This window comes from Rutilus rutilus, assembly GCF_951802725.1.
Source record: "Rutilus rutilus genome assembly, chromosome: 8".
NCBI lineage: Eukaryota > Metazoa > Chordata > Actinopteri > Cypriniformes > Leuciscidae > Rutilus > Rutilus rutilus.
The window spans coordinates 42,694,130-42,721,641 of NC_140222.1; the positions used below are offsets into that span (position 1 = coordinate 42,694,130).

At 40.6% G+C, this 27,512-nt stretch overlaps 1 protein-coding gene across 5 annotated transcripts in view; it reads right to left on the bottom strand.

Annotated features, from left to right (window-relative positions):
• Positions 1-5,042: 5,042 nt before the first annotated feature.
• Positions 5,043-27,512, bottom strand: part of LOC311295266 (fetuin-B) — a 35,620-nt gene continuing 13,150 nt past the window's right edge. The window contains exons 2-9 of one of the 5 annotated variants that reach the window (XM_084416551.1): positions 15,423-15,567; positions 15,068-15,292; positions 11,896-12,009; positions 11,700-11,742; positions 10,764-10,930; positions 10,568-10,681; positions 10,320-10,415; positions 5,043-5,926 (exon numbers count right to left, since the gene is read on the bottom strand). In XM_084416551.1, the coding sequence (XP_084272677.1) occupies positions 5,777-5,926; positions 10,320-10,415; positions 10,568-10,681; positions 10,764-10,930; positions 11,700-11,742; positions 11,896-12,009; positions 15,068-15,268 (885 nt within the window). In that variant the 5' untranslated portion in view covers positions 15,269-15,292; positions 15,423-15,567 and the 3' untranslated portion in view covers positions 5,043-5,776. Of the gene's footprint in view, positions 5,927-10,319; positions 10,416-10,567; positions 10,682-10,763; positions 10,931-11,699; positions 11,779-11,895; positions 12,010-15,067; positions 15,375-15,422; positions 15,568-27,512 lie in introns of those variants that run through there. The other 4 variants (XM_084416550.1, XM_084416549.1, XM_084416548.1 and 1 more) reach the window with 4 other exon arrangements.

The window sequence follows — 27,512 nt, forward strand, 5'->3', positions numbered from 1 at the left end:
ATCAACCTAAGGGCCAGATTTACTATACAGGGCAAATTAGTGTACGAACATAATTCCAGCTGTTAGTAAATCTGACCCTATATTTTCAGAACAATTTGACAAATCAAAACTCTTTTAATAACAGTTCACCTACACCAACTATGAAAACATCATATCACTATGAAAGACGACCTAGCCAATGAGTATTAGCAACTGCACATTTCCCGCTCCAACCATACATTACTTAGATGTTGTTCTGAAACAGCTCTAAAAGAGCACTAAACACATTATATATACACGTTATAAATTGATTTGCATTTCAGTGAGTGAAATAAGTATTTGATCCCAAGCAAAACATCATTTAGTACTTGCTGGAGAAACCCTTGTTGGCAAGCACAGAGGTAAGATGTTTCTTGTAGATGTTTCTCACCAGGTTTGCACACATCTGTGATGATTTTACCACATTTCAAGATGGCGGCACGATAGCAGTTTCATGTGTGTCTCTGTTTTTTGGGAGTCCTGTCTTGGGTCTTATCTCAAGTGCTAAGCAGCTTTTAAATGTTCCTAAGTTCTGAGGGTTTTCTACAGAGATGGCGAATTGTAGTTTTTATTGATGTCTAGCAGTCGGGCAGCTTTACGGAGTAATTTCACCAGTTGAAGGATCGGCCAGGGCGACAACGTCAGGGCGACTGACTGGGTCAGCCAGCTGTGCAATTGCGTGTATAACGGCTCTGATGCTGGTTCTTTGTCAGTGGCCGCAGAGGCTCGTCTCCGGTGGTGCGAATGCGATCAGCAAAAGAGTTGGTGGATTCCTTCATCAGACTGCTTGACCTTGCATTCGAGCTGGCCCATCGTTGGATTTCGATCTCGAGTTTCAAAGGATCTGCCAGAGCGAATACGCCTTCTGATCCGAGGTTGCTGTGCAATTGTGCGCCAAACAATTTTTACGCCGGGTGTGAGGCGGTGGATGCATATCTTCGGATATAAATCTCAGGTGACTGTTTCGCCTCCTTCTCCCCTTCTGCTGCCGGTATTTTTTTCTTCAGTCTCTCTGGACGCTGGATGTGACATTTAAAAATGACTTTAAAATTCACGATTGTGCTGATCTTATTTGTTTGTCTCGCGTGTACGCCGCTGTCATGCAAGTATTGTTGCATACAACGTTCATTTTCTATGGAATTCTATGATCTTCCATCAAGTCGGCAATTCGCGACAAACTTTACCACTGATCAATTTCTCAATGTACTAATAATTGATCATATAAGGACTGTCTTCCCACACGCCTTGCTGGTGTTTGAATCAGTTATTTCTTATGGCTGTTCAAGGACTTTTTCCCATCACAAATCTTCTTTTAATGTTAAAAAGTCTCTTTCACGAACATTGATTTTATTGCTTTTATTTGTCTCTGGTAATGTTAATGTAAACCCGGGTCCCCTGCCTAATTCAGTAAATTTACATCATCTCTCCACACCTACTGAATTTGCTAATAGGCATGGAATTGGCTTTCTACATATCAATGCTAGAAGTTTACTACCCAAACTGGATTTATTGAAAACGTGGTTTATGTCTGCTAATCCAGATATTGTTGTGATCTCTGAAACTTGGCTCAAACCGTCTGTCCCTGATGATGTTATTTGTGTTGGTGGTTATAATGTTTACAGAATAGATCGAAAAGGGCGTGCAGGTGGCGTAGCTATTTATGTATCTAAAAAAATTCCTGTGTCTGTTTTACTTTCCCAGTCAATCCCAAGACAGTTTGAACTTATTGCTTTAAATATTGGGGTTGCAAATGCTCCATTTACTCTTATTGGGTGCTATAGGCCCCCCTCTGCTGTTAACGAGACCCTATCGACTTTAACTGAAGTGTTGTCCAAGTTAAATAATTCCGAAATAATTTTATTTGGTGATTTAAATTGGGATTGGCTCAGCGACAAATCAGAGAATTTTAAGTTGGCTTGTAATTCTCTAAATTTAGTACAACTCATTGATAGCCCCACCAGATTTAATCCATCTAAGCCTAATAGTGACACTCTGTTAGATGTCATTCTCACTAACAGGGCTCATAAGTATACAGCAATAGGTGTGTTTGTGAATGACCTAAGCGACCATTGTGCAATAGGATGTGTTAGAAACACCAAAATACCTAAACTTAAGGGTCTCACTGTTTCTAGACGCTATTTAAAACATTTTTCAGAGCAGGCATTTTTATCTGACTTGGCAAGACTGAACTGGAATCATGTTGCATTAATTCCTACTGTTGATGAAGCTGTTGATTTTTTTCAGCAACAGTTTCTATTGATTGCCAATAAACACGCTCCTTTTAAAAAGCATAGAATAAAGAATAGGGATAATCCTTGGTTTTCTCAAGAACTAGCCCAGTTAATTCAATTAAGAAATAAACAGTGGTCCCTTGCAAGGAGGTCCAGCAGTAATGTAGATTGGCAACGTTTTAGAACTTTGAGAAATAAATGTACCTCAGCCATTCGGGCCTCTAAATCAAATTATTATCTTAATGCAACTACTGATAACTTTAACAATCCTTCTAAATTCTGGAAAACAATTAAAGTATTGCAGAACAAAAAGGTTTCAGACTTTCCCCAGAAATTGATCATTGGAAATGTAACCATCACAGATAAAAGTGACATTTTAAATGCCTTTAATGTACACTTTGAGAAGGCAGGTCATCTATTTGATCAGCAGTTTCCATCAATTTCAGGGGATGCTTCAACACATTTTTTGCCACCTAGTACATCTTCTATCTCTGATTTGTCATTTGATTTTGAAGCCCTCCAAGTTCAAGATGTTATGAAATCACTAAATTCTATAGACCCTAAAAAGGCGCCTGGACCTGATGGTCTGGATCCCTTTTTGTTAAAGGTGGCTGCACCGGTTATAGCTGAGCCTATTACTCATATTTTTAATATGTCATTAAGTTTTAATCAGATCCCAGCAATCTGGAAGCAAGCTTACATTACTCCCCTGTTCAAATCTGGTGATCGATTTGACATGAATAATTTTAGACCCATCTCTAATCTTCCTGTTCTTTCTAAAATATTGGAATCTTTAGTTGCTACTCAACTTAAATCATATTTACACTCACATAATATTTTAAATGAAATGCAATCCGGGTTCCGGTCGGGGCACAGTACAATATCCGCCACTTTAAAAGTTATGGATGACATCAAAGAGGCTATGGACAGTAAACTTAGCTGTGTTTCTCTGTTCATAGACCTCACAAAGGCGTTTGATACTGTGGACCATCCATTATTGGTTAATACCCTGCTGAGAGCTGGCATTGGATGTAACATGGTCAAATGGTTCCATAGCTATTTGACCAACCGTTCACAAATGGTCAAATATGGCAATGATCTGTCAAACGCAGTCCTTGTAACTAAGGGTGTTCCACAGGGTTCTGTTTTGGGTCCCTTGCTTTTCCTAGTTTATATTAATAATGCTTGTGATAATTTTAAAGAGGTTTTAACCTCAATGTGACTTTCCTAGTTAAATAAGGGTTAAAAAAAAAATAATAAAAAACAAAAAACATCTCAGGAGGGATTTTGGTCCATTCCTCTTGGCTGTCGCAAGATCTTGGATTAAGATCTGGAGACTGGCTAGGCCACTCCAAGACCTTAATGTGCTACTTATTGAGCCACTCCTTTGTTGCCTTGGCGGTATGTTCTGGGTCCTTGTCATGCTGGAAGACCCATCCACGACCCATCTTCAGTGTTCTGGCTGAGGTAAGGAGGTTCTCGTCCAAGATTTGACAGTACATGGCCCCGTCCATCAGCCCCTCAATATGGTGAAGTCATCCTGTACCCTTAGAACAGGAACAGCCCCAGAGCATAATGTTTCCACCTCCGTGCTCGACTGTAGGGATGGTGTTCTTGGGGTCATAGTCAGCATTTCTCTTCCTCGAAACACGACGAGTTGAGTTGATGCCAAAGAGCTCAATTTTGGTCTCATCTGACCACAGGACTATCTCCCAAGCCTTCTCTGAATCATTAGATGTTCATTGACAAACTTCAGACGGGCTTGTACATGTGCAGGGGGACCTTGCGGGCGCTGCAGGATTTCAGTTCATTGCGGCGTAGTGTGTTACCAATGGTTTGCTTGGTGACTGTTGTCCCAACTGCCTTGAGATCATTAACAAGCTCCTCCCGTGTAGTTCTGGGCTGATCCCTAACCTTTCTCATGATCATCCTTACCCCATGAGGCGAGATCTTGCATGAAGCTCCAGAGGGCGATGGATATTTTATATTTCTTGCATTTCCGAATAATGGCACCAACAGTTGTCTCCTTCTCACCAAGCTTCTTGCTGATGGTCTTGTAGCCCATTCCAGCCTTGTGTGGGTCTCCAATATTGTCCTGATGTCCTTTGACAGCTCTTTGGTCTTGCCCATGGTGGTGGAGAGGTTGGAATGGAAGTTACAGATTGTGTGGACAGGTGTTTTATACACATAACGAGCTGACATTAGGAGTACTTTCTTAAAGTGACAGGACTGTGTTTCACATGGGCACATAACCAATCTGTGGGAGGCAGAATTCTTGCTGGTTGGTTGGAGGTCAAATACTTATTTCACTCGATCAAATGCTAATCAATTTATAACCTTTATATAATGTTTTTTTCTGGATTATTTGGTTGATATTCTGTCTCTATCCATTAAAATAAACCTACCATAAAAATGATAGACCCTTAATTTCTTTGTAAGTGGGCAAACTTACAAAATCATCAGGAGATCAAATCCTTATTTCCACTGTAGACAATAAATCTCCTCTTCCAAGATCAGATCTCCAAAGTTTATGAATATAACACAGGAATGAACTCACTGGTGTGTAATTGTGTCACGCCCTCACTTTGTTTGGACCTTGTTTTCAGTTTGCACAGTTTCCATTGTTGAGTTTGTTGTCATGGTTTCAGATTAGTTGCAATTCAGTTCAGGTGTGTGTTGTTAATTATCCTTGTTTGCATGTGCACGTTTTCAAGTTCCTCTGTTTCTGTTCATTACTTACTTACATCTGTGTCTAGTTTTTCATACCTGTCAATTAAAGAGTCTGGATTCTGATTGGTTGCATTAATTGTTTTTTATTGTATTGGCCAAATTATAATTTTATTGATATTGCCAATTAGCACAGTCTGAAGTAATGCAGTATGTGCATGTTGTACTTTTTTTTTAGGTAGGATAAATGTCACAAAAACTTCCTTATTAGCTCATTGTTTAGAAGCATGAGTTGCACTGTAATAATTTCATAAACAATATCTTGTAAATAGTTTTTCTCATTACTCTAATACAGTTATTCAATTAGTTCACAATTGTTTACACAATTAAAATTAAGTTTAAATTAAAAGTAATATAACAAATACTAAATACTACCATGATGTATTGATATTTGACTTTTAATACTTGATCGTTTCCATATTACATTATTGACTGACAATATATTTTCACAGAGTAATGAGAATGTAAAAAAAAAAAAAAAGTGTAAATGTCATGAAAATAATGCCACAATGCAAAAATGAAGTACTAGTCCCAAACATTCATTTAGGCGAAATATACTTTCTTGCTTCCTTGTCTAGATTTTTATGATGAAATGTGACTGGCTTTTTTCATGGCATTTTTTCATGGCATTTTACTGTGGTTGTGTTGGGAATATATTTATTGATATAATGCTGCATAGGCAAAAACCTGTATACTAGAAAAATCTAAAATGAAAATGAAAATGCAACAAAGCACATGACAAGTGTAAACATACAGTTCTTATTTAGATAGGATGGCCCATCTTCAAGTGATTATTTCAATCAGAGATTCAGCTCTCTCAGTCCAAGGTTGTGTCGTCTCTCCCCCGGGCATTTGCTGGCCATGGGTGGGGCTCTGGGGGCAGTTTGGATGGGTGGAGGAGTAAGAACATGTATTGACCCAAAAGGTCTGGAGGTTTCTTGTTGAACAGCCTGGAGAATGACATAAAAAATAAATAAAATAAAAATAAAAAAAAATCACAAACTGGTCTTTTACTGATTCTGATGCTTTTTGCTCAGACTTTTTGGAATACTCTTTGAAACTCTTTGTTAAGTTAGTTACACTACAAGCTATTAGCAAACAGAAACTAACAACGCTGGACAAGTTGGCTATTTTTTGGATAAATTTAGTTAGCTGAGCTCATCTGCGAGTGTACTTTGAAATACTTAGCAAAACAAACTTTTAGCAGACGTTATGTCAGAACGACTGACAAATTGGCATCTCACCTGAGAGCCCAATCATCTTTAAGTGTAAACTAAACGATCCAATGCACATTGCATGCGTGATTTGTAGGGGTGTAACGATATTCGAACCGAACCGAAAAACCGCGATACACCACCCACGATACGAATCGCGATACTCTAATGGCGAACCGAACACACCCGCCCCGCCCCCTGCTGTCCCGGCTCATTGGACCTCATGTCTTATGTGTACACAACGAATACAGCGTTGCCTAACCACCATTAACCACAATATTAATCGCAATAATCTCAGTGTTTTGTTACATTCGATAATAAGCAAGGTGTAATCTTTCAAATTCTGTCTATTTGATCACGAAATTCAAACATTAAATGTCGTTTTGGCGCTCTTTGATGTGGCGTGACAGATCACCGTACTAGCTTCTCATTTAAAGTGGCAGCGCGGAGCGCGAGTAAACGCGATTCTCTTCCTCAGTTACAGAATAAACATGAATGGACACCTGAAGGTATGTTGAAAGATACAGTATACTTACTGAAAGGCATCATAACTCATGTAATCGCTCAGTCAGTGTTTCAACAGCGGAAATACGTCAATAAAACGCTTAGTTTTTCACATAGCTTTATTTACCTCAGGCAAGTCATTCAGTGCCCACAGCTTGTTGGTTTGCTAAGGAAATGAACTCTTTCACTAAATAAATGCACTATATTAGCCTATATATTATATTTTACTTAACCTATTAATGACATCTTGATTATTTAATGTATGTTTAAAATATTTGTCATGAAAATGACAGCAACTGTGTAAATGATTATATTTCAATAATAAATTAGAGTAAAATGTTAATGTAAAAACTGCCTTATGTGCAGTTTACATGTTTTCATACAATTTGTTACTTGAGTGTTGATTATTATTATATCTAAAAATAAATAGCAACTGAATTTAGGCTAAAAGTCTAGGCTCTGTTGTTAAGCTTTAATGTTATAGTAATGTGCAAGTAAGGGCTCCTATATAGTTTACAGCATTAGCAGATATTTTTTTTTATCCTTGCGAAACGTTTACTTGTAATTGAATTAATTTAAAGACAAGGACACAATTTGTTAATTAAAGCACTGTTTAAAAAAAAAAGAGCAATTTTAGCTTTCTAAACCCTCCACTCCACCTAAATGAACCGAACCGAACCGAGACGTCAAAACCGTGGGACGTACCGAACCGTCAGTTTTGTGTATCGTTACACCCCTAGTGATTTGCATCGCATGCTCCACCCCACTGCGTGGGTATAAATAGTTAGGAGGGAGTCATCACCGGTAGGAAAGACACGGGCTCGCCGTCAGAGGAGCAAGCTACACTTCTGGTAGAGTGAGCCCTCAACCCAAGGGGGCACAGCACGTGCACGCCTTGGGCCTGGTACGCCAAGACGATGGCATCCACTATCCAGTGGGCCATCCTCTGCTTAGAGACAGCCTCTTTCTTCTGCTGGCCTAAGCTGCCTTCCATAACAGACAAAGAGCTGGTCTGAGGTCCTGAAGCTCTACGTTCAGTCCACGTACAGGCGCAAAATGTGGACAGGACAGAGAAAAGCTAGGGCTGGCTCTGCCTCCTCCAGGGGCAGCGCTGGTCCCTGAAAGGAGTGGTGGGAACCTTGGGCATGTATCCAGGACAGGGTCTCAGGATAACATGAGAGTTGTCCGGTCCGAATTCCAGGCACGATTTGTTGACCGGAAATGCTTGCAGGTCCCCTACCCTCTTGATGGAAGCCAGCGCAGTCAGGATTTTAATTGACAGGATTTTTAGCTTAATTGACTGCAGCGGTTCGAAGGGCGCTCTCTGCACTGCCTTAAGCACCAACGAGAGATCCCATGGGGTGAGGAAGATTTAGCCGTCTCGCACACCTTAGGAACCTGATGATCAGGTTGTGCTTTTCTCGAGATTTCCCATCTACTGGATACTGATGTGCAGCAATCACGGCAACATACACTTTCAGGGTGGAGGGAGACAGCCTACGCTCCAGTCCTTCCTGCAGGAAGGAAAACACAGCTCTGATCGAGCATCTCCGTGGGTGTTTACCACCGCCTTGGGTTGATCACCTAAGTCCTCTGCATCCCATCTAGAGACCATATGTGGAGATTCCAGAGGTCTGGATGCGGGTGCCAAAGGGTGCCCCATCTCTGAGAAAGCAGGTCCTTCCTAAGAGGAATGAGCCAGGGAGGGGCTGTCGCGAGGAGCATGAGTTCTGAAAACCAGGTCCGGTTGGGCCAATACGGGGCAACTAACAAGACCTGCTCCTTATCCTCCCTGACGTTGCTCAGTGTCTGTGCAAGGAGGCTCACTGGGGGAAATGCATATTTGCATAGGCAGCTATGTACCAGCACGTTCATGCAGAGGGTCTCCTCGGTAAGGGAGTAAACCTACTGGCAGTGGGACGTGTCCGGAGAGGCAAACAGGTCTACCTATGTGGGTCCGAAGCGTCTCCAGATCAGCTGGACCGCCTGGGGATGGAGTCTCCACTCTCCCGGTAGCTCCTGCTGTCGTGAGAGCTTGTCGGCTGCACGATTGAGCAAGCCTGGAATATAAATGACACGAATCAACCCCAGATGCTTCTGACATCATAGAAGGAGATGGTGGGCGAGTTGCCACATGCGACTAGAGCATAGACCACCTTGATGGTTGATGTACGCAATGGCCGCAGTGCTGTCCATTTGAACCAGTACGTGCTTGCCTCGTAACAGTGATTTGAAGCGGCCCAGCGCAAGTTGTACTGCAAGCAACTCGAGGCGACAGGCCGGATTGATTGTCACCGTGCGTGCTGCGTATCCACGCCCATCTCGGGATTTGGCCGTGAAGCCAGTGGTGTAGCAGCCTCATATGAAGCAATCCGAGCGGCGTTAATGCGGCTGCCATATGCCCCAAGAGCCTCGGAAATAGATTCAGTGTGGCCGCTGTCCTGCTCTTGAGTGAATTCAAGCAGTTCAACACCAAGTGAACACATTCCTCTGCGAGGCGTGCTGTGAGACCGAGTACAACCGAGTCCAACGAGAATAGAGATCCTCTGCGTGGGGGAGCTTGCTCTTTTCCCAGTTGACCCGAAGCCCCAGCTGGCTGAGGTGTCTGAGCACCACGCCCCTGTGTTCACACAACTGCTCTCGCGACTGGACCAGTATGAGTCAGTCATTGACATAGTTTAGAAAGCTCACGCCGTGTTCTCTCAGGGGAACAAGGGCCTGGCCTGGGCTGGGAAGCACTAGCCAGGCCTCCAGAGATCATACAATGCAGTGGGGCAGCGAGGTGGAGCACAGGGAATAGGGTCCCGGAGTGGGGTCTGAGCACACGTTGCAACACTTACCTCGCTCCACGTTTCGGTAGGGGGTGCGTACGAAGGCATTGCGTCCTCGAACCGCACCGAGCTGCCGGCTGGCGATAGAAGAGTGTATAAGAGTGGCAAGGCATAGCATAGCACACTGCCATCTGCGCCCTCTTGGGACTCAGAGACTACCTTGGCGATGAGCAGACTGAGGGGCAGCTCACAAAGGCCTGGTAGCACTTCAGAGCAGGCTCTTGACTGATCAGCCTGCTTCTGGACTGCCGAGAACTGCTGGGCACACTCAAAAGCATAGCTGAAAAGGCCACCTTGTGAGATGGGAGCTTCGAGAAAGCGTGCTGTGTTGATATCTCGCACCCCTACAAAGTTTAGCCAGGGGACACTTCTGGATCGCCAAGATGGACATCGTCCAGCCTGCGCTATAACTTGACCACGGTCAGTCACGGGGGCAGGGCAAGGCGATTTACGCGTCGCACTGCGCCCCCAGACAACAGCCACAAAGCTCAGAATGAGATCGAGCGCGCAGCAGCCCAGGAAAGCATGGCTGTCAACTCTGAATCTGATTCAGCATGAACACACCATTACAGTGGGAAGCTCAGCACCATAATTTTTTTTTTTTTAGATATGTCCCACCCAACTTCTTGTTTCAAAAGGAAATAGGCCAGGTGAGTTTATATGGATATTTGGATTGCTACACTGCAGCAGGATTTTGAAGGGGGAATAATCAGAACTGTTACCCTACTGAATAATGCAGCTGAGTTAGTAACATTGTAACTTTTAGTCACTCTCCAACAGTGCAAACCACCCACCATTGGTTGAAAGATTTCACATTTGACCTCTACAGGAACTTTGATCTCCAGTCCGTCGTCAACAGTGGTGTGTGAACCAGTGCAAAACCCCTTGTGCTTTAGCAAACAGAAAAAAGGTTACTACACTTACACTTTTTTGGCAATGGCAATATAAAGCAAGTTTAAAGAGTGCTCTTAATATTTGGTTTAAAAATTTGTTTAATCTTGTATTACTGGCTTGTCATTTTTTTAACTGAATGAGTGCTTACAGCTGACTCTGAATCCTTCAGCAGGCATTGCGTGAGGTCAGTGTCAGTAGTGTTTTTCTTGCAGTCAGTCTCTTGAATAGTGAACTCCACAAAGTAGGACGGACCCACAACCCACTGCAAAACACACAATACACATCTCCTGCCATGTGTGCAGGACAAAGCCACTCAATCCATTGATTTATTGGTGTTGACATACCTGCATGCTGGCTGCTGTTATATTCAGAAGAGCATAGAAATGTGGGAAAGTGTGCTCTTTGTTAAATTTCTGCAGGGCCAGCTTTGTGGTCTCAGAAATAACTGGATCATCTAACCTTTCTGCAGTTGGACAGTCGGGGCAAGTGTTTATTACAGCTTGAGCTGCCACTGTAAAACAGTGAGGACAAGTCAACATTTCACGAAGAACATGCTCTATATTATTATATCCCTGGACAAAAGCATTATATAAAGCCAGATAGTCATTATTATGTTGCTATTATTTAGAAAATCTGTAATCCAAGTTATTTCTTCTGTGGACTAGTTAAATAACACATATAACATGCTCTCTCTCATTCAGCTCTTTGTGTCGTCTACTGTGTAAAGTTTTCATTTTCTAGTTTAATCTGGAGACTTACAGATATCTAAACAAAGGGTTGTTTTTGGCTCAACATACATGTTAAAATGAATGCTGAAGTCTTCCAGGGCCATTTTTAGTACAGTCAGTAGCAGCATCATCAGTGAAATATACAATTTAGTGGTCATTATCTAAAAATATTGATATAACTAATGCTGAGATTGACCAATCAGAATAAAGTATTCTTTACAGTAACAAAATGTGTACCATTATAAATGTTCCATTACAACTTTGAGAGGCAAGTTGTCGATTACCACAGAAATAATTTCAGCTCAACCCCTCAAATTTACTAATATGACAACTCCTTTACCATGACCTTATGGGAAAGCAGTCTCACACCAAGGACATTTTAGGTCATTTTAAAAAGCAAAATGGCACAATAATTAATATAAACCCTTTGACAAAAATATGAGCAGCAAAGTTCTGCAACTCTCTGCAAGTCATTTGTGATGTGACGCAATTATTTTTGTGGTAATGGACAGAACATTTCAGTAAGCGTGGTTCAATGCAGTCACAGCAGACCTTGTTGGATGGTGCAGTTGTAATTCTGAACTTTGACGGTGCTCTGAAGGGAAACAGATGCATCACATGTTCCGAACACCTAATATAGTTTAGATAACAGTAAACTCTTTGGTCAAACAGGATACAAATACATACCCAAGTATAATACAGCATATATTAAAGTAACTGACAGTTCTATCTAGAGTAAAATACGTACCGGTAGACTACCAATACCCTTAATGGCACAGGATTTCCATTTTCTCCTGCTGATCGCATGACATTGTGTTTCCAGAACATCGATCGTCAGGTGTAAATGGCTCACGCCTTCTGCCTTTGTTACAAGCAAACAAGATAACAATCAAACCAGCATGAAAAAACATTTCTAAAACCCAAGCTTTTTTACTTTTCCCGCTAGCGGGGTTTTTTTTTTTTTTTGGCCCCCAGAATATTTTGTTGCATGAATATCTGAACATACAATAAATCAAATGAAAGAACAGAGCCTCTGCTTTTAAACAAACAAACATGCATTCTTTTTGCAACAACACTTGAATGTGGGCAAGTTTCATAAAACAGCAACATATTGAGCAAAAAGCTGAGAAAATTGCCTTTTTGTCAAAGACTACATCCAGATTATATTCAAAACGATGATCAAAACACAGATGGAGTAGATCGAGTCCATCAATACCCCCAAAGCATCACAGTTATTAAAACTTCCTGGGTCGACATTTCATTCAGTAACATTATGCAGTTTTGATGCTGTTTTATGTTTGATTATCGCGTTATTTTACATTTGCGTACGCAATCTTCTATCACTTGTTTCAGCTTCTTCACTTGCTGCTTTTATCCTGAGATTCTGTACCACTTCTGAAGATGTGTCATAGCGCTCTCTACTGTATGAGAGTAGAGAACAGTGAAGACATGGATAGCCGGAATATTCAGTCAGTGGTGGGGAAAGAGTAAATGTTATCTTTCTTGTTGTCTTTTCAAATATAAGTTGCATTTGTTGAAAAATTTAAATGCACACTTTCATATTTTCAAATATCTGATAATTTATTTTTATTTTAAGTATTTTTTGGACAAGGCTAGATTAATTCATATTGTCTGTCTTTTCAGATTTCAGTTACAAAAATAAATATTTTTGGTAAAAAATATAAATGTTTTTTTGTTTGTATTTTTAAAAATATCTGATAATTTATTTACTTATTTAATTGGACGCGGAAAGGTTAATTCAGATTCCAAATGTCATAATATTTGTGAAAAAAACTTAGCTTGAAAAATAAATTCGAATTTGTAAAGTTAAAAAAAAAAAAAAAAATCGAGCACACAAACAGTCACAAAATGTGTGTATCTTCCATTCATTCCATAACTTTTGAAAAATAAAAAGAAGAAAATAAACATGGCACAATACTGGGGTTTCTCACCATCTGTCAACAATTCTTCCCCTCACTGACTGAGTCAACTTGAAATGGACTTGGACTCTGACAGCTATCTGTTTATTTAGACTACTGTTTTGGGGATGTATTGGTTAGTATTGTGTTGGAATCTTCTGTAATTGTTATACACCGACTATAATTTGAACATTTAACCTTGGTTTAAAGTTAATTATGCTGCTATCAGTGGCGTCATGCCCATTCAAAGTGAGGGGGCACGTGCCCCCTCAGATTTTTCCTCCCTGATAATTTTTTTGTCACAACTTTATTCCTATTATGCTCCATAATATACCAAAGCCTATAACGACTCAAATGTATTCTTCTGGATGTGTAATAAATCGGTCAGCATCAGCCCTTTTTCCTAATATGGTGTCTGTGTATCAAATCTACGCGCATAGCGCTCTAGAATCTTTGCTGTGTATGTTCAAGCAACTCACTCGTCTCGCACGTTGAACTGGCAATGTTTTACAGATGGTCTTGAAGTGGTAAGTGGGCAAAGCAACAAATCGGCATTGAATTAGTTATCGGATGATATTAAAAGGTAGTGGGATTATTTGTGGTTGACAATGGTTGGAAATTTTAACTTGATCAAAAAGTTATGGATTATTAGCTGCGAATTCAGAGCATTAACTTAAGTTGTGTCAGTGTAACGTTATCGATAGCTAGCCTAGTCTAACCGTAAACTAGTTGGCTAACGCTACTGCCATACAAAGCCATAGTAACGTTATCTGATCGGTTTTGAAACATCTGTTCTGTTTTGTCTTGTGTCAAAGTCTCCAGCTGGTTCAATTGTTTTCAGCACTGAAATCTGTCAAACTTCTTTCAAAGTCCTTCATCACATATTCATATTAAAATAACTTAATTTCAGAGCACCACAAAGTCAGACCTCAGCACCTTTATGTACCTTTAATGTAAGATCGTTCTTAGGTCACATACCAATTTAAAATCATAACATAAAAACTGCAATGGTAGGCTACTGTTTTTAAAATCATGTGTAGTAGGCCTAAGTGTACAGTAAGTGTGTGTGTAAACATGCTTTAATGAAGTAGACTTCAAAAGCTTTTGAATTTGAGCTTACAGTTCTTTCATCAACCTGTCTTTTACACAAACTTACAAAATAGATACTTTAACTTAGTCCTCAGATAGAGGAGGGTTGCTGCTAGCTCCGTTAAGGTATTTCTGTCCCTCCCAAACTGCATTGAAATGGTATGTTTAGCAGCCAGAATTAAAAAAAAATCAGGGGGAGAAACCCCCTGACCCCTCCTAACATGATCCATATCACCCGTCAGAAAACAATTGCAACGTCTCAGATTGTGCCCCCCCAGAATTTTGGCTTGCATGACGCCCCTGGCTGCTATAGTATGAAAGTGCCTCCACCTCGGGCATCAATGAACCTTACTGTAGTCCACAATCCTTCTTTTTGCATAACATAACATATATTTAATATACCAGCATGTATGAACATGAGAAGAGGACCAGTTAAAAAAAGATATACTGAAAAACTAATATTTCTATGTTATATTCATTTTAGTAACTCTTTATTTTGACGCTCCCAATAGACGTTCTATTAACTGTAAGTATCTTTGCAACTACATGTCAACTTAACCTACTAACCCAAACCCTAACAGTCTACTAATACTCTTAATGGGAGTGTTGTAATTTAGACGCATGCATTTTCTGTAAAGCTGCTTTGATGTGATATGTATTGTGAAAAGAGCTATACAAATAAATGTGAATTTATTTGAATGTAGTGGCAAAGTTACTTATTAGAATGTCTAAAGTGGACCATCAGAATAAAGTGTCAACTTTATTTACTTTTTTACTTGACGGTAACTTTGCGACATCCTTTTTTTTCATCCAAAATCCTTGTTCACCACTGATCCATTTGCCTTTTTCATATAAGAACCTATTCAAATGCATCCACATAGATGAAAATGATGCTAGTATCAACGCGCTCACCTTTATGTCTTGTTTGACATCATAAAGTCGGTTGAGTGTCAGGATATACCCTTCCTGTCTGTCTGCATTGATCTGCTCTAAGGCCTCCTCCGCTGCCTTCACCACAGCTGTGTCGTGGCATTCGGCCGGCACTGAGGAGGTGCTGCCATGCTGCCAGAACACACACACGAACAAGACCAGGAGGAAAGACTGCATCCTCATCTCCAGATTCCTCACACCCTTGTGCTGGAGCGAACTCAAAGACATGGCAGATGAGAACACAGTTCAACTCTTACACAAAACACTGAACTTTCACCTGCGGCGATCAGCAAACAGTCTTTATCTGCTCCTGCTCTATATGCTCCTGTCTGCTTACCAGTAAACAGTGATGCAATACAGGTCGAAACTACAGAACTGGAGACACTGCGGTCCTCTTTACACCAGGCAATGACAAGCGCTTCCTATCCGGAGAGTTTGGATCTTCTTCATAGTGATCTAACAGTGATCCGAATCCCACTTACCTAAAAACCAACAACAACAAACAACACACCAATTACATTAGCGATTGTGTTGACCAAAGCATTTTCCTTCATTAATAATAATAAAGAAAAAAGATCTACTGCATTGCTCTTCTTTATGAACATTCTGTCTGCAACACATGAGAATAGGATAGAAGTGAAGAAAATATGGGAAAAAGTTATGAAACGCTTTCCAAAATAAGAATAGTACAGACTAATAATTCAAATAGTACTAGTATAATGCAGGGGTTTTGAATCGTTTAGATCAGGGGTGTCCAGACTCAGTCCTGGAGGGCCACTGTCCTGCAGAGTTTAGCTCCAACCCCAATTAAACACACCTGAACCAGATAAACAAGGTCTGATTATCTGGTCATCTAAGTCATTGCTGGTTTTGTGACTCATATCTTCAATTTATCATTAATTACAGGAATTATCCCAAAGGATAAGCAGTGGAAAGCAGCTTTTGTTTTGCCTTTACAAGGGAGATGACAGTAGCAATCTGGATAACTACCGACCTATATCTAGGCTCCCCTGTCTTGCAAAAATCCTTGAGTCTTTAATTAACAAACAGTTACAATCATTTCTCTCTGAAAATAACTTGCTTAGTATTATTAATCAGTCTGTTTTTAGACCTAAACACAGCACTACCACAGCCACAATGCTTGTTGTGAATGATTTTGCTAATGCATTAGATGAGGGAAAGCACTGTGCTGCATTGTTTATAGACCTGTCAAAAGCTTTTGACACTGTAGACCATGATATACTTTTGAGTAATCTCTCATTTATCGGGCTGGGTCCTGATGCCTGCAGATGGTTCTCTAACTACCTGATGGATAGAACTCAAGCCGTCATGGTTGATGGGGTTAAAGGGATACTCCACTTTTTTTGGAAATAGGCTCATTTTACAACTCCCCCAGAGTTAAACAGTTGAGTTTTACCGTTTTCGAATCCATTCAGCCGATCTCCGGGTCTGGCGGTACCACTTTTAGCATAGCTTAGCATAGATCATTGAATCGGACAGGACCGTTAGCATCTCTCTCAAAAAAATACTAAATACTAAATTTTTAATAATATAAAAAAAAAAACTATACTCTTATTCCTGCGTAATAATCAAGAAACTTTGCTGCCATACCATGAGTGCAGCAGGCGTAATGATATGACGCAGCGCCTGGAAATAGTCCCCAGCTCCATAACTTCCAACGTGACCGGGACTAAGTTTGTCTAACCTATTAGACCTATTATCAGGCGCTGCATCATATCATTACGCCTGCTGCACTCATGGTACGGCAGCAAAGTTTCGCAGGAATGAGAGTAAAGTTCCTAGCCATATCAGCCTAGAAAATCGCAACTTTACATTTTCCGTCGGTCTTAGTACACGATGTAACTACAGAAGAGTCAAGTTTAAAATAGGAAAAATATCGAAACTCTTTGGTCATTTTTTTTGAGAGAGATGCTAATGGTCCTGTCCATAATAATATTTATATTATTAGGCCCATTTATTCGTTTAATTTTACAGCAGTTTGTGTGTACAATGGATATAAGCCAATTTAAATCAAAATTCTGGCCTAATCGTTAATTAACTTTTAAAACTTTTATGTATATTTTTGTTTATATAATTTTTATTTATATTATTAGGCCCATTTATTCGTTTAACCCTTTCATGCATGAATTATGATAACCTCAGTCAGGAATTTTTTCTTGTGTGTTTTTATTGCTCTTAGGGCATGCAAAACAAGAATTGATTTTACATTACAAGTAACATGTATAACGCATTCAGATTACTTTTTTGATGTAACAAGTAAAGTAATGTGTTACAAGTAACATGCATTACCTAATCAGATTACTTTTTGATCTAACAAGTAATTAACTACAAGTAATGTGCATTACCTAATCAGATTACTTTTTGATATAACGAGTAAAGAAACGCATTACAAGTAACATGCATTACGTATCAGATTACTTTTTGATGTTATGAGTAAAGAAACGCATTACAATAACGCACATTACATAATCAAATTACTTTTTGATGTTATGAGTAAGGAAACGCATTACAAGTAACATGCATAACGTAATCAGATTACTTTTTGATGTTATGAGTAAATAAAAGCATTACAAGTAACATGCATTACGTATCAGATTACTTTTTGATGTCATGAGTAAAAAAACGCATTACAATAACATGCATTACGAAATCAGATTACTTTTTGATCTAACAAGTAAAGTAATGCATTACAAGTGTCATACATTATGTAATCACAGTAATCACACTTTTTTCGATGTCAATGAAAATTACATTCTAATAATACAAATACATTTATTTACAGTAAAAAAAGTCACTGCAGATTAAGTTTTTAAGTTTTAATTTTCAAAAACAATATTCATATTATAATTATGAATTGTAGCTGAAATATAGCAATTGATGCATGGCGTCCACTACAGTGGACATGTGATTAATCAGAGTTTTCTCTCAATCTAAAATCAAAACTTGGAAAATTTTACTGTGATATGACTCATTAGATATTGCTTGATGCTGCAATATTTTTTTTACCTACAAGAGTCTCCTAGGATAGAAGGAATGGGTGGATATTCCGGAACAATTTGGCATGTCTGACTGACCCTTGGCCATCTTGGTTTGGAGGGGGAAAAAAATTTAAACACAACAGCTTGCCACTTGGTTGCAATTTATAGGATGATGCACCAGGGTCCAATGAAGAGGCTGATGTGCAACTTTGCCATAAAAACCCATGCAAATTCAAGAAAATGCTTTTTTAATAGCTGTCCACTGTAGTGACCACTATGCGTGAAAGGGTTAATTTTACAGGACTTTTTGTGTAGACTATATTCCTTCTTACATAGGCCTAATTTATAGAAATAAAACATTTCTATTTGAAATTTTTTGTTGTTGCTCATTAGTTCTTTAGGAGGTAAGGCTGTGGTCTAAGCTAAAAGTGATATACACGTAGATTTTTTTCCTTTTTTGGAGCGAGCGGGGGGGCGATTTGAGTGGAGCGCAAAGCAAACTGCGTTGAGCGCAGAGCGATAATGAGCGGAGCGGCCTGATGTAGCTTTGAGCGGGGGAGCGGAGGGGTGAACAGTTCCGTGAGCGATGAGCTGAGATTCTCACCGCTCCACTCCGCTCATATGCTCTGACGGGGACTGATCACAAAATTTGCTTTGCATTATCTTACTGACATAATGTGCACATATTTGTCTGCCAGTGTCATCATAAAAGTGAATTTGATGTTATTGAACACTTCAAATGTTGCCTTTACCAAATTGTTAACTTCTTGTATTATAATATTGACATACAGTATATTTTGTGTTATAACAATATTAAATAATAATGTGTTGTAAAGTTATCCCTGGTCTCTATAGCTGTGGAGAAAAGGCGGGAAGACGTGTTTAACTCCTCTGAGTCTCTGGGAACATTCCCGTCTGGGTGTAATAAGAACCAGAAATTAAACCTTAGGAGGTGCGCTTCCAAATTCACACTAAAGAGTTGAGTTTCTGAAATACAGTATGCAAATGTAGCAAGTGTCTTGGTATGACAGCGTTTTAATGATTGTAGTTCTTTATTCAATATTCACTGCAGAAGGAGATATTTTCCTTCTTTGGAAGTAGAAGAGCCATTAAATAAAAATAAAAAAAGATGCTAGAAAGCTCTTCAAGGAATTTCACTCCTCTCCAATTGGGGGAATTGGGCGTCCTGAAGGCAGTGAGCTCCAGATTTTACTGGCTTGGCATGTGCATTGATATTGACAACTTTGTCTTTGAGTTTTGAAAACAGCTATTTTCTTAAAGGTCTTGGAATGCAACGAATGCCAGAAGATTGGAAAACCTTTGGCTGCTGCACAGCCATTAGAGTGAATAAAGGTATAAAGTCTTAATACTAAAGAAAAGAAGATGGAGCTCTGCAAAATAAGAATTGCAGACTTGGAGAGATTCTCTCGCCGCTGGAACTTGTGTTTGCATGGAGTTCCTGAAAAAGAAAATGCCAGAACCGAATCTATCCGCATTTGTCTGGCAACCATTCCAGAGGAGAGCAAAACTCTTCCAGATAAGATCGACTCTGTCCACCGCATTGGGAAGAGACTTCCGAATACTTCAAGGTCGCGCGCGATCATTCCTGCAGGCGAACGGTCTTCGATTTACTGAGGATCTCACTGCTTTTGATTGGGAAGACAGTTGCTATGGCCGGCTGTTGAAAAGTCCCGCAAGGAGGGGAAAAGGCACCGTGCATTCATTGAAAGTTCTGAAATTAACCCTATGTAAGCCTGTTGAAACTGTTCATCTCATTCCAAGAGAGCTTTTTTGAGCCCTATACCTTTTCGTTATGGTGCAGGACACTATTGATGGCTGTAAACGTACTTGACTTGGCCTTGTCGTCAGCTGCTTCTGCTTTGTCAACCTCAGAAAAGTTTGGTTATTTGCAGTTCATTGTTAAAAGAGCTATTTCTATTATTTCTTTCAATGCCAGGGGTCTAAGAGACATTACTAAAATGAAGGCTTAATGCATACCCAAATGCCTTAGTTTTCATTGGTGGGGACTTTAATAGTGTGCCTGATAATAATCTCGATAGACTGCCACCTAAACAGTCTGCCTCTGCTAATTCTAAATTAAAGATATTAATGGATACATTTTAGATTATTGATATATGGAGGGAGAAATTTCTGAATAGTAAATCCTATAATAGTAACAAAAGGAGTAAGAAAAATTGTTCTAGACAGTCCCGTATAGACTACTGGCTTGTTTCACTATCTGTTAGGGCTTTTAATGTTTCTGTTAGCATTCTACCTTCACCCATGACTGATCATAAAGCAACTCTTATCCAATCCCCTCTATCTATAACTATCTATCCCCTCTATATCAAAGTTCAAATATTAAACAGTGAATCCCCTTATACTCACGAGGTCATACACATTATTAAATTATCCTATTATTCAATTACACACAAGTAGCAGTGCTTCGCCTGTGCTTCACCCCAATATAGTCCCAAGTCAATATCTGCCTAGGAAATCGCCTAGTCTTAATCTGCATTGCTATTTGTACTCGTTGTGAAGACGCAGGCCACAAGAAGTAATTCGTTTTTTTTTTTTTTTTTTTTTTTTATCACTTTTACTCACGACATGCTAGCTGGCAACAAAGGATTCCATTCATTAAGCTAAGCTAAGCTAGCGGTGGCGCTTCCAAACTAAAACAACGCATGCACTGAGACAAAAATGCGTTTGCCCACCTATCTAAATGTAGGAAAGACAGTGAATAAGCCCTATTTCAAAAAACGGTGGAGTGTTCCTTTAACAATATATGCAATACAAATAAGTAAGATTTACTGACCTGATCTTAGGGGAAACCATCAAGCAAAAAAAATTCTGGGTGCATTGGAATATCTCTTTCTAAAACTTTGTCAAACCACTTTATTTTTTTTCGCAAAGACCTGATGTTATTTGGGCAGACGCGGCCTTACCTATGTTTCACCCGTTTTGTTCTGTAATAGGAACTAGCTGTAAGGGGTCTGTTGTAGTACGGGGATGTAAGTGGGGACACAGCATTATGATGTCAGTTCCTGAGTAAAGAGTTATTCTGAGTAACACGAGATTCCTGGTTTGTTATTGTGAATACATAACGCAACATGGTGTCAGAAGCGAACTGAACCTAAAAAGGAAAAAAATAACCCACAAAAGGGAGTATACCGGTGACATAAGGGGAAGATGGAGAGAGAAGCGCCAGCCACTCCGATGTTAGCCTCACAGCTAACTCTGTCCGGCAAGTTCGACTTTACCAATACAACGGAATGGCCGAGATGGATGAAGCATTTTGAGCGCTACAGAATCGCATCCGGTTTGGATAAACAGACAGAGGAATATCAGGTGAACACTTTCATGTATGTGGCGGGAGATGATGCCGAAGATATACTGTATGTGTTACCAGGGTTCTCAAGTTTTATCAAAAGCTTGGAGTGAGATCACATGCGGTTTGGGGGAGGAGCCCTAATGGAGCCCCGCCCCCCAGTTTGACCCATTGTTCATAATTAACCAGCACAAATTGAAATTATAACAATTGGTAAATCTGATAAATGACAGAGCAATTCATCACATCAAATATACTCTTTAATGTTATATTTCAAAATTACAAACAAGTTATACAAAAATTACAAAAATATAACAAATTGCTCCAAACAGTTTGGAAAAACAAAACTTTTTGCATTTTGAATGTGTCTAGTCAAAATGGTATAATGATTTATTGTGTGGTGGGACATTGTAAACAAATGACATATTAGAGTATTATTAAGGTGTGTGTGTGTGTGCACACAAGAGTACACACTCCAGCTTATGAAATGTGTTTTGTGTTGTAAGTGTTTGAAAAATACAAATGCAATGGTAATGATTAATGTATGTTTTGACAGGATATAAAATATTACCCAGAGCACTCTGCTTTAATACATGTAGCCGTAATGTAACTAGAAATACTATTAATACAGTATAATATATAATTTAAAATAAAATAAATAAATTAAAAATTTATTTTAAATAAAATAAAGAAATACATCTTCATTCCTTCCACTAACATTTCCCTTAGTTTCAGATAACGTAAGCTAGTTAGCAAAAACTGAGCCAAAGCTTCTGGTCTGGTTGCAAAGTAGTTTTTGACTGCATCAATAATAATGTATACGATGGGCTATATATTAAATGTTCTAGCCTAAAAATGTTAGACGAGCTTTCTTCCAACTTACCTTCTCCATCCTTCACGACGTGTGTTCGCGCGATGTTGTTGGTTACCTAGTAACGAACGTACGGTGGCCGAGAATGTTCCGTCAACTTCCGTGTGTTCGCGCATCTATGTTGCCTATTAACGAACGCAATCTGGCCGAGATACGTGCTGGCGGCAGGAAACTTCACTTTGTGTGCCCGCGCCTCGTATACAACCTTATATATAAAGCTTGCAGTACAACTTGGTTGGCATTGCCTTTTCAGCGTGAGAAATACACGGTGTGGCGTGTGAGCGTGTGAACTGGTTGAATTGCGTGTGTCTCACGGCCAATGCGTGAGACTTGAGAACCCTGGTGTTACCATTGACTGATGCTCAGAAGAAATCATATGCTGCCGTTACGGAGGCTTTTAGCAAACATTGCGTTAGCAAGAGGAATGTTATTTTTGAACGAGCGCGATTCAACAAGCGCAATCAAGAGCCAGGAGAGAGCGTTGAATCATTTGTTACAGCTGTTCATTCACTCGCTGAGCAATGTGATTTTGGTGCTCTGAAGGAAGATCTGATACGAGACCGGATCGTGGTCGGTATGCGCGATGCGAAGTTGTCAGAAAGTTTACAGCTGGATGCTGATTTGACGCTAGAGAAAGCAATAACAAGAGTGAGACAAAGCGCGGCAGTGAAAAAAACAACAGCCAATACTGCGTGGAGCAGAGCAGCCAATAGAACATGTTGAGGCTATACACAAGAAGGAAAGGAGATCACAAAAGCCACTTAAAATTAAGACTGAACACCGGTCACTGGAATGTGGTAGATGTGGAAACAGTAAGAATCATCCTTGGAAAGACTGCCCTGCTAGAGATGCTGACTGCAGGAGAAGTCGCCGTTAGGGGCATTTTGCAAAAAAATGTTGGTCAGCTGGAGGGGTCCATAACCTAACAGAGGGGCAGTCAGAGAGTTATGAGGATGGTGATTTTGCTTTTCTTGGAGAGGTGTATAAACAAGGGACTGATGGATGGAATTCCTCATTGATTGTGCTGAATGAGGAAAACACGGTTTTCAAATTGGACACAGGTGCTGCTGTCACAGCGATTCTAAGCAGCAGTTTCTCCATTGAGAAATATGGGGAGTTGCAGCCACCTGGAAAAGTGCTGTTCGGACTAGGCAATCAAAGGCTGAATGTGAAGGGACGGTTTAAAGGGCGACTAAGCATCAAGAATAAAACTACAGAACAAGATATTTATGTAGTTGCTGGACTGTCCAAGCCCTTATTAGGTCTCCCTGCAATCGAAGCCCTCACACTAATACAGCGTCTCCACACTGTACAAGAGCAGCAAGAGGACATTACAGCAGAATACCCCTCAGAGTTCTCTGGCTTAGGCAAATTAAAAGAGCCATATAAAATCGAGTTGGAGACAGCTGCGGTCCCATATGCTCGGTCTTCTCCACGCCCTGTGCCACTGCCGATGAGAGATAAGGTGCATGCAGAGTTAAAAAGCATGGAGGCTATGGGAGTGATTTCTAAAGTGACTCAGCCCACTCCATGGTGTGCGGGCTTGGTGGTAGTACCCAAGGCTCAAGGAAAGATACGGTTGTGTGTGGATTTGACGCACCTAAATAAGTGGGTGCGGAGAGAACATCACATCCTCCCTGCTGTAGAGCACACACTTGCAATGCTTGCCGGGGCCAAAATATTCACAAAGCTGGACGCTACTTCTGGCTTCTGGCAAATTCCATTGTCAAAGGACAGTTCACTTTTGACTACATTTATCACCCCATTCGGGAGATATGAGTTCAACCGTCTACCATTCGGAATCTCATCAGCCCCAGAGCTCATCAGCCCCTGATGAGTCTCCTTAAGAGACTGAGAGACGAAGGTTTGACTTTAAACGATAAATGTGTGTTTGCAACTGACAACATGATGTTTCTGGGGCACCGAATAGGGGCAGATGGTGTGGCACCAGATCCAGATAAAGACAGGGCGATCTTGGAGATGCCTGAACCAACTGGAGTGGATGGAGTAAGGGGAGTGATGGGAATGGCTAATTACCTGGGTACGTTTTTACCCCACCTTGCATCTTACACCCGCCCACTCAAAGATCTGCTCAGGGAGAAAAATGAATGGTGCTGGGGATCACCACAAAAGGAGGCTTTTAAGAAATTAAAATCAGAACTGAGTTCACAACGTGTGTTGGCATCATACTCCCCAAAGGCAGAGACATGTGTTTCCACTGATGCCTCATCCTTTGGCTTGGGGGGTGTACTGAACCAAAAGCAGGCAGATGGAACATGGAAGCCAGTTGTGTTCATCTCTAGGAGCCTGTCTGAAGCAGAAAAACATTATGCCGAGATAGAAAAGGAGGCTTTAGCAGCCACCTGGGCGTGTGAACGGCTGTCGTCTCACGTCCTCGGCCTGAAATTTAGACTGGAGACGGATCACAAGCCACTGCTCTCGCTGCTAAGCACCAAAGCACTAGAGGAACTACCTCCACGAATTCTGCGGTTTCGTCTGAGGCTGATGAAGTTCACTTTTGACATAGTGCATGTGCCTGGTAAGCAAATGATAACTGCTGACACATTATCCAGAGTTCCAATGAAACACACATTCACAGAGGTGGAGAAGGAGAATGAGAGCAACGTTAAGGTGTTTGTGGATTCTGTAATTCAAGCACGCCGAGCTACAGAAATGAGGCTGAATACAATAATCAAGAACCAGAAGGCTGATCCTATCTGCGCTAAACTCATCCAATACTGTGAGACTCAGTGGCCTGAGAAACATGGTCTTCCACCAGAGCTGGGACTATACTGGTCAGAGAGAGAGAATCTTACAATGGCTGGAGAGCTGCTCCTAAGGGGGTCAAAGAATCGTGATTCCCCACAACAGGAGGAAAGAAATCCTTCAAAGGATACACGAGGGACACCAGGGGATAGTAAAGTGTCGAGCTAGGGCTCTCCAGGCCGTCTGGTGGCCAGGATTGTCTGTGCACATCAATCAGCTGGTGGAAAGCTGCAGCACATGCTCTCATTTGTTAACCACTTCAGTGCCGGAGAGACCCTGGCAGCGGGTGGGCACTGACTTATTTTTCTGGGAGAAAAAGTCATACCTTCTGGTTGTAGACTATTTTTCACGTTACATTGAAGTAGCTCACTTAAATGTAGCCACAGCCACTGCGGCTTTAAAAGATGTGTTTAGCCGCCATGGAATCCCAGAGACTGTTATGTCCGATAATGGACCACAGTATAGCTGTGCACTCTTTAAGAACTTAGCCAGTGAATACGGGTTCACACATATTACCAGCAGCCCAGGATACCCGCAAGCAAACGGGGAGGCTGAGCGCGCAGTGGCTACTGTGAAAGGTCTCTGGAAAGGTGGTGGTGAGAAAACAAAAACTTTGCTGACATATCGGTCTACCCCTCTGGAGAATGGGTACACTCCAGCACAACTTTTAATGGGGAGAAAACTGCGTACCACCATACCTCAGCTTCCAACTTTTCTAACCCCTCGATGGCCAAACATTAAGAGATTCAGGGAAGCTGACAAGTGGGCAAAAGAGAGATAGCGACGCAGGTACAACATGCGTTACAAGACAAGTCCCCTACCAACATTGCGGCCTGGACAGTGCGTGTGGATGCAGAGGGAGAAATCACAAGGGACTGTCATTCGCCAGGCAGAAACACCCAGGTCTTTTACTTAGTACATACTGAGGGAGGTCTGATCAGGAGAAACCGCACTCACATTCTGCCAGTTCTTTCACCACTTTCTCAAGAACCCATGACAGTGACTGACACAACCCTGGAACAGAGTGAAATAGACACTTGTATGCACACTACTAAGGGAGTGAACATTTCCAGAGACACTGATATGAGTAGAGCACCTTATGTGACCAGTTCTGGTCGAGTATCACGGCCTCCTGAACGTTTGAATTTGTGAGGAGGAAGAAAAGAGAAAAAAAAAAAAACTTGTGTTCACTGTTGGTTCTTAAGAAGATGTTGCCGATTTTTGCAACCTGTAACTGAATGTTTAAAGGTTTTTCAAAGAGGTATCCAATATGTTCCAATGGGAAAAAAAACTGTCCTTCCTTTCTTAAAAGGGGGAGGTGTTCTGTAATGGGAACTAGCTGTAAGGGGTCTGTTGTAGTACGGGGATATAAGTGGGGACACAGCATTATGATGTCAGTTCCTGAGTAAAGAGTTATTCTGAGTAACACAAGATTCCTGGTTTGTTATTGTGAATACATAACTCCATATGTACTCGGCCGTATCGCCTGCGATAATTAATGCGATATGGCTCAGCTTGTCAGTTAACTACGGCCCTGTGTTGTAAATGCCGCTCCATTTGAAAGCAGGTGATGGCGATTTACTACTAATCAAGGTTAGTGGTCGACCGATATATCGCCAAGGCCGATATATCGGCCGATATTTGGCATTTTTGAAATATCGGCATCGGCCGATAAGTTTTTCTGATTGGCCGATGTCTTGGAAGCAGGACTTTTATTTTGACGGCGCTCTGGACTTTTATTTTGACGGGCGCCAGAAGAGAACTGCAACGCAGCTCCTCAGATCAAACAGCGCTCACTCATATTCTCTGTCTTCATTAATTTACAATCTCTGTCAGTCATATCTAATACTTTGTTAGACAGAACTGGTAAATAAAGAAAGTAAATGGTATGCGAAGTAAGTAAAGTAAAGCGTTTGCTTTTATATTATTTGTAACAGAAAAGGCAAACAATCAGGCTAAAATACTTTATCATTTGCCGTCAACATTCAGCAAATGCGCATCTACGTCATTTAAACAAATCTCTGAATATCTAATAAACATTTAATTTCACAAACCTTGCAGATTTAATGGAATCCAGCTGTGATATCTTGTGAAGTGTGCATTACTGTCTGCGAGTGACGGTCGGTCCGTGCGAAGTGAGTGAATGCGAACAGAAGATCACCTTCACAAGAGACGCGAGCGAAAACTTTAAATCCTTCATTTTGAAATATGCTGATATATAACCAGTTGCCCACTGTGTCATATTCATATCGGTTTCACTGTGCTGTATGTAAAATTAGCGTTACCTTGTCTTTATTTGAAAAATATGATTACCAGCACGAAATTACCAGATTACTGAGTGCCCTGTTACAGTGTTTACATACTTTTTATTCACATATATTTCTAAACATGAAAAATACTGTAATAGGATTGCAGATTCAAAAAGATGCCATCTAAAGTATAAAAGCATGTTTATTTTAAAGA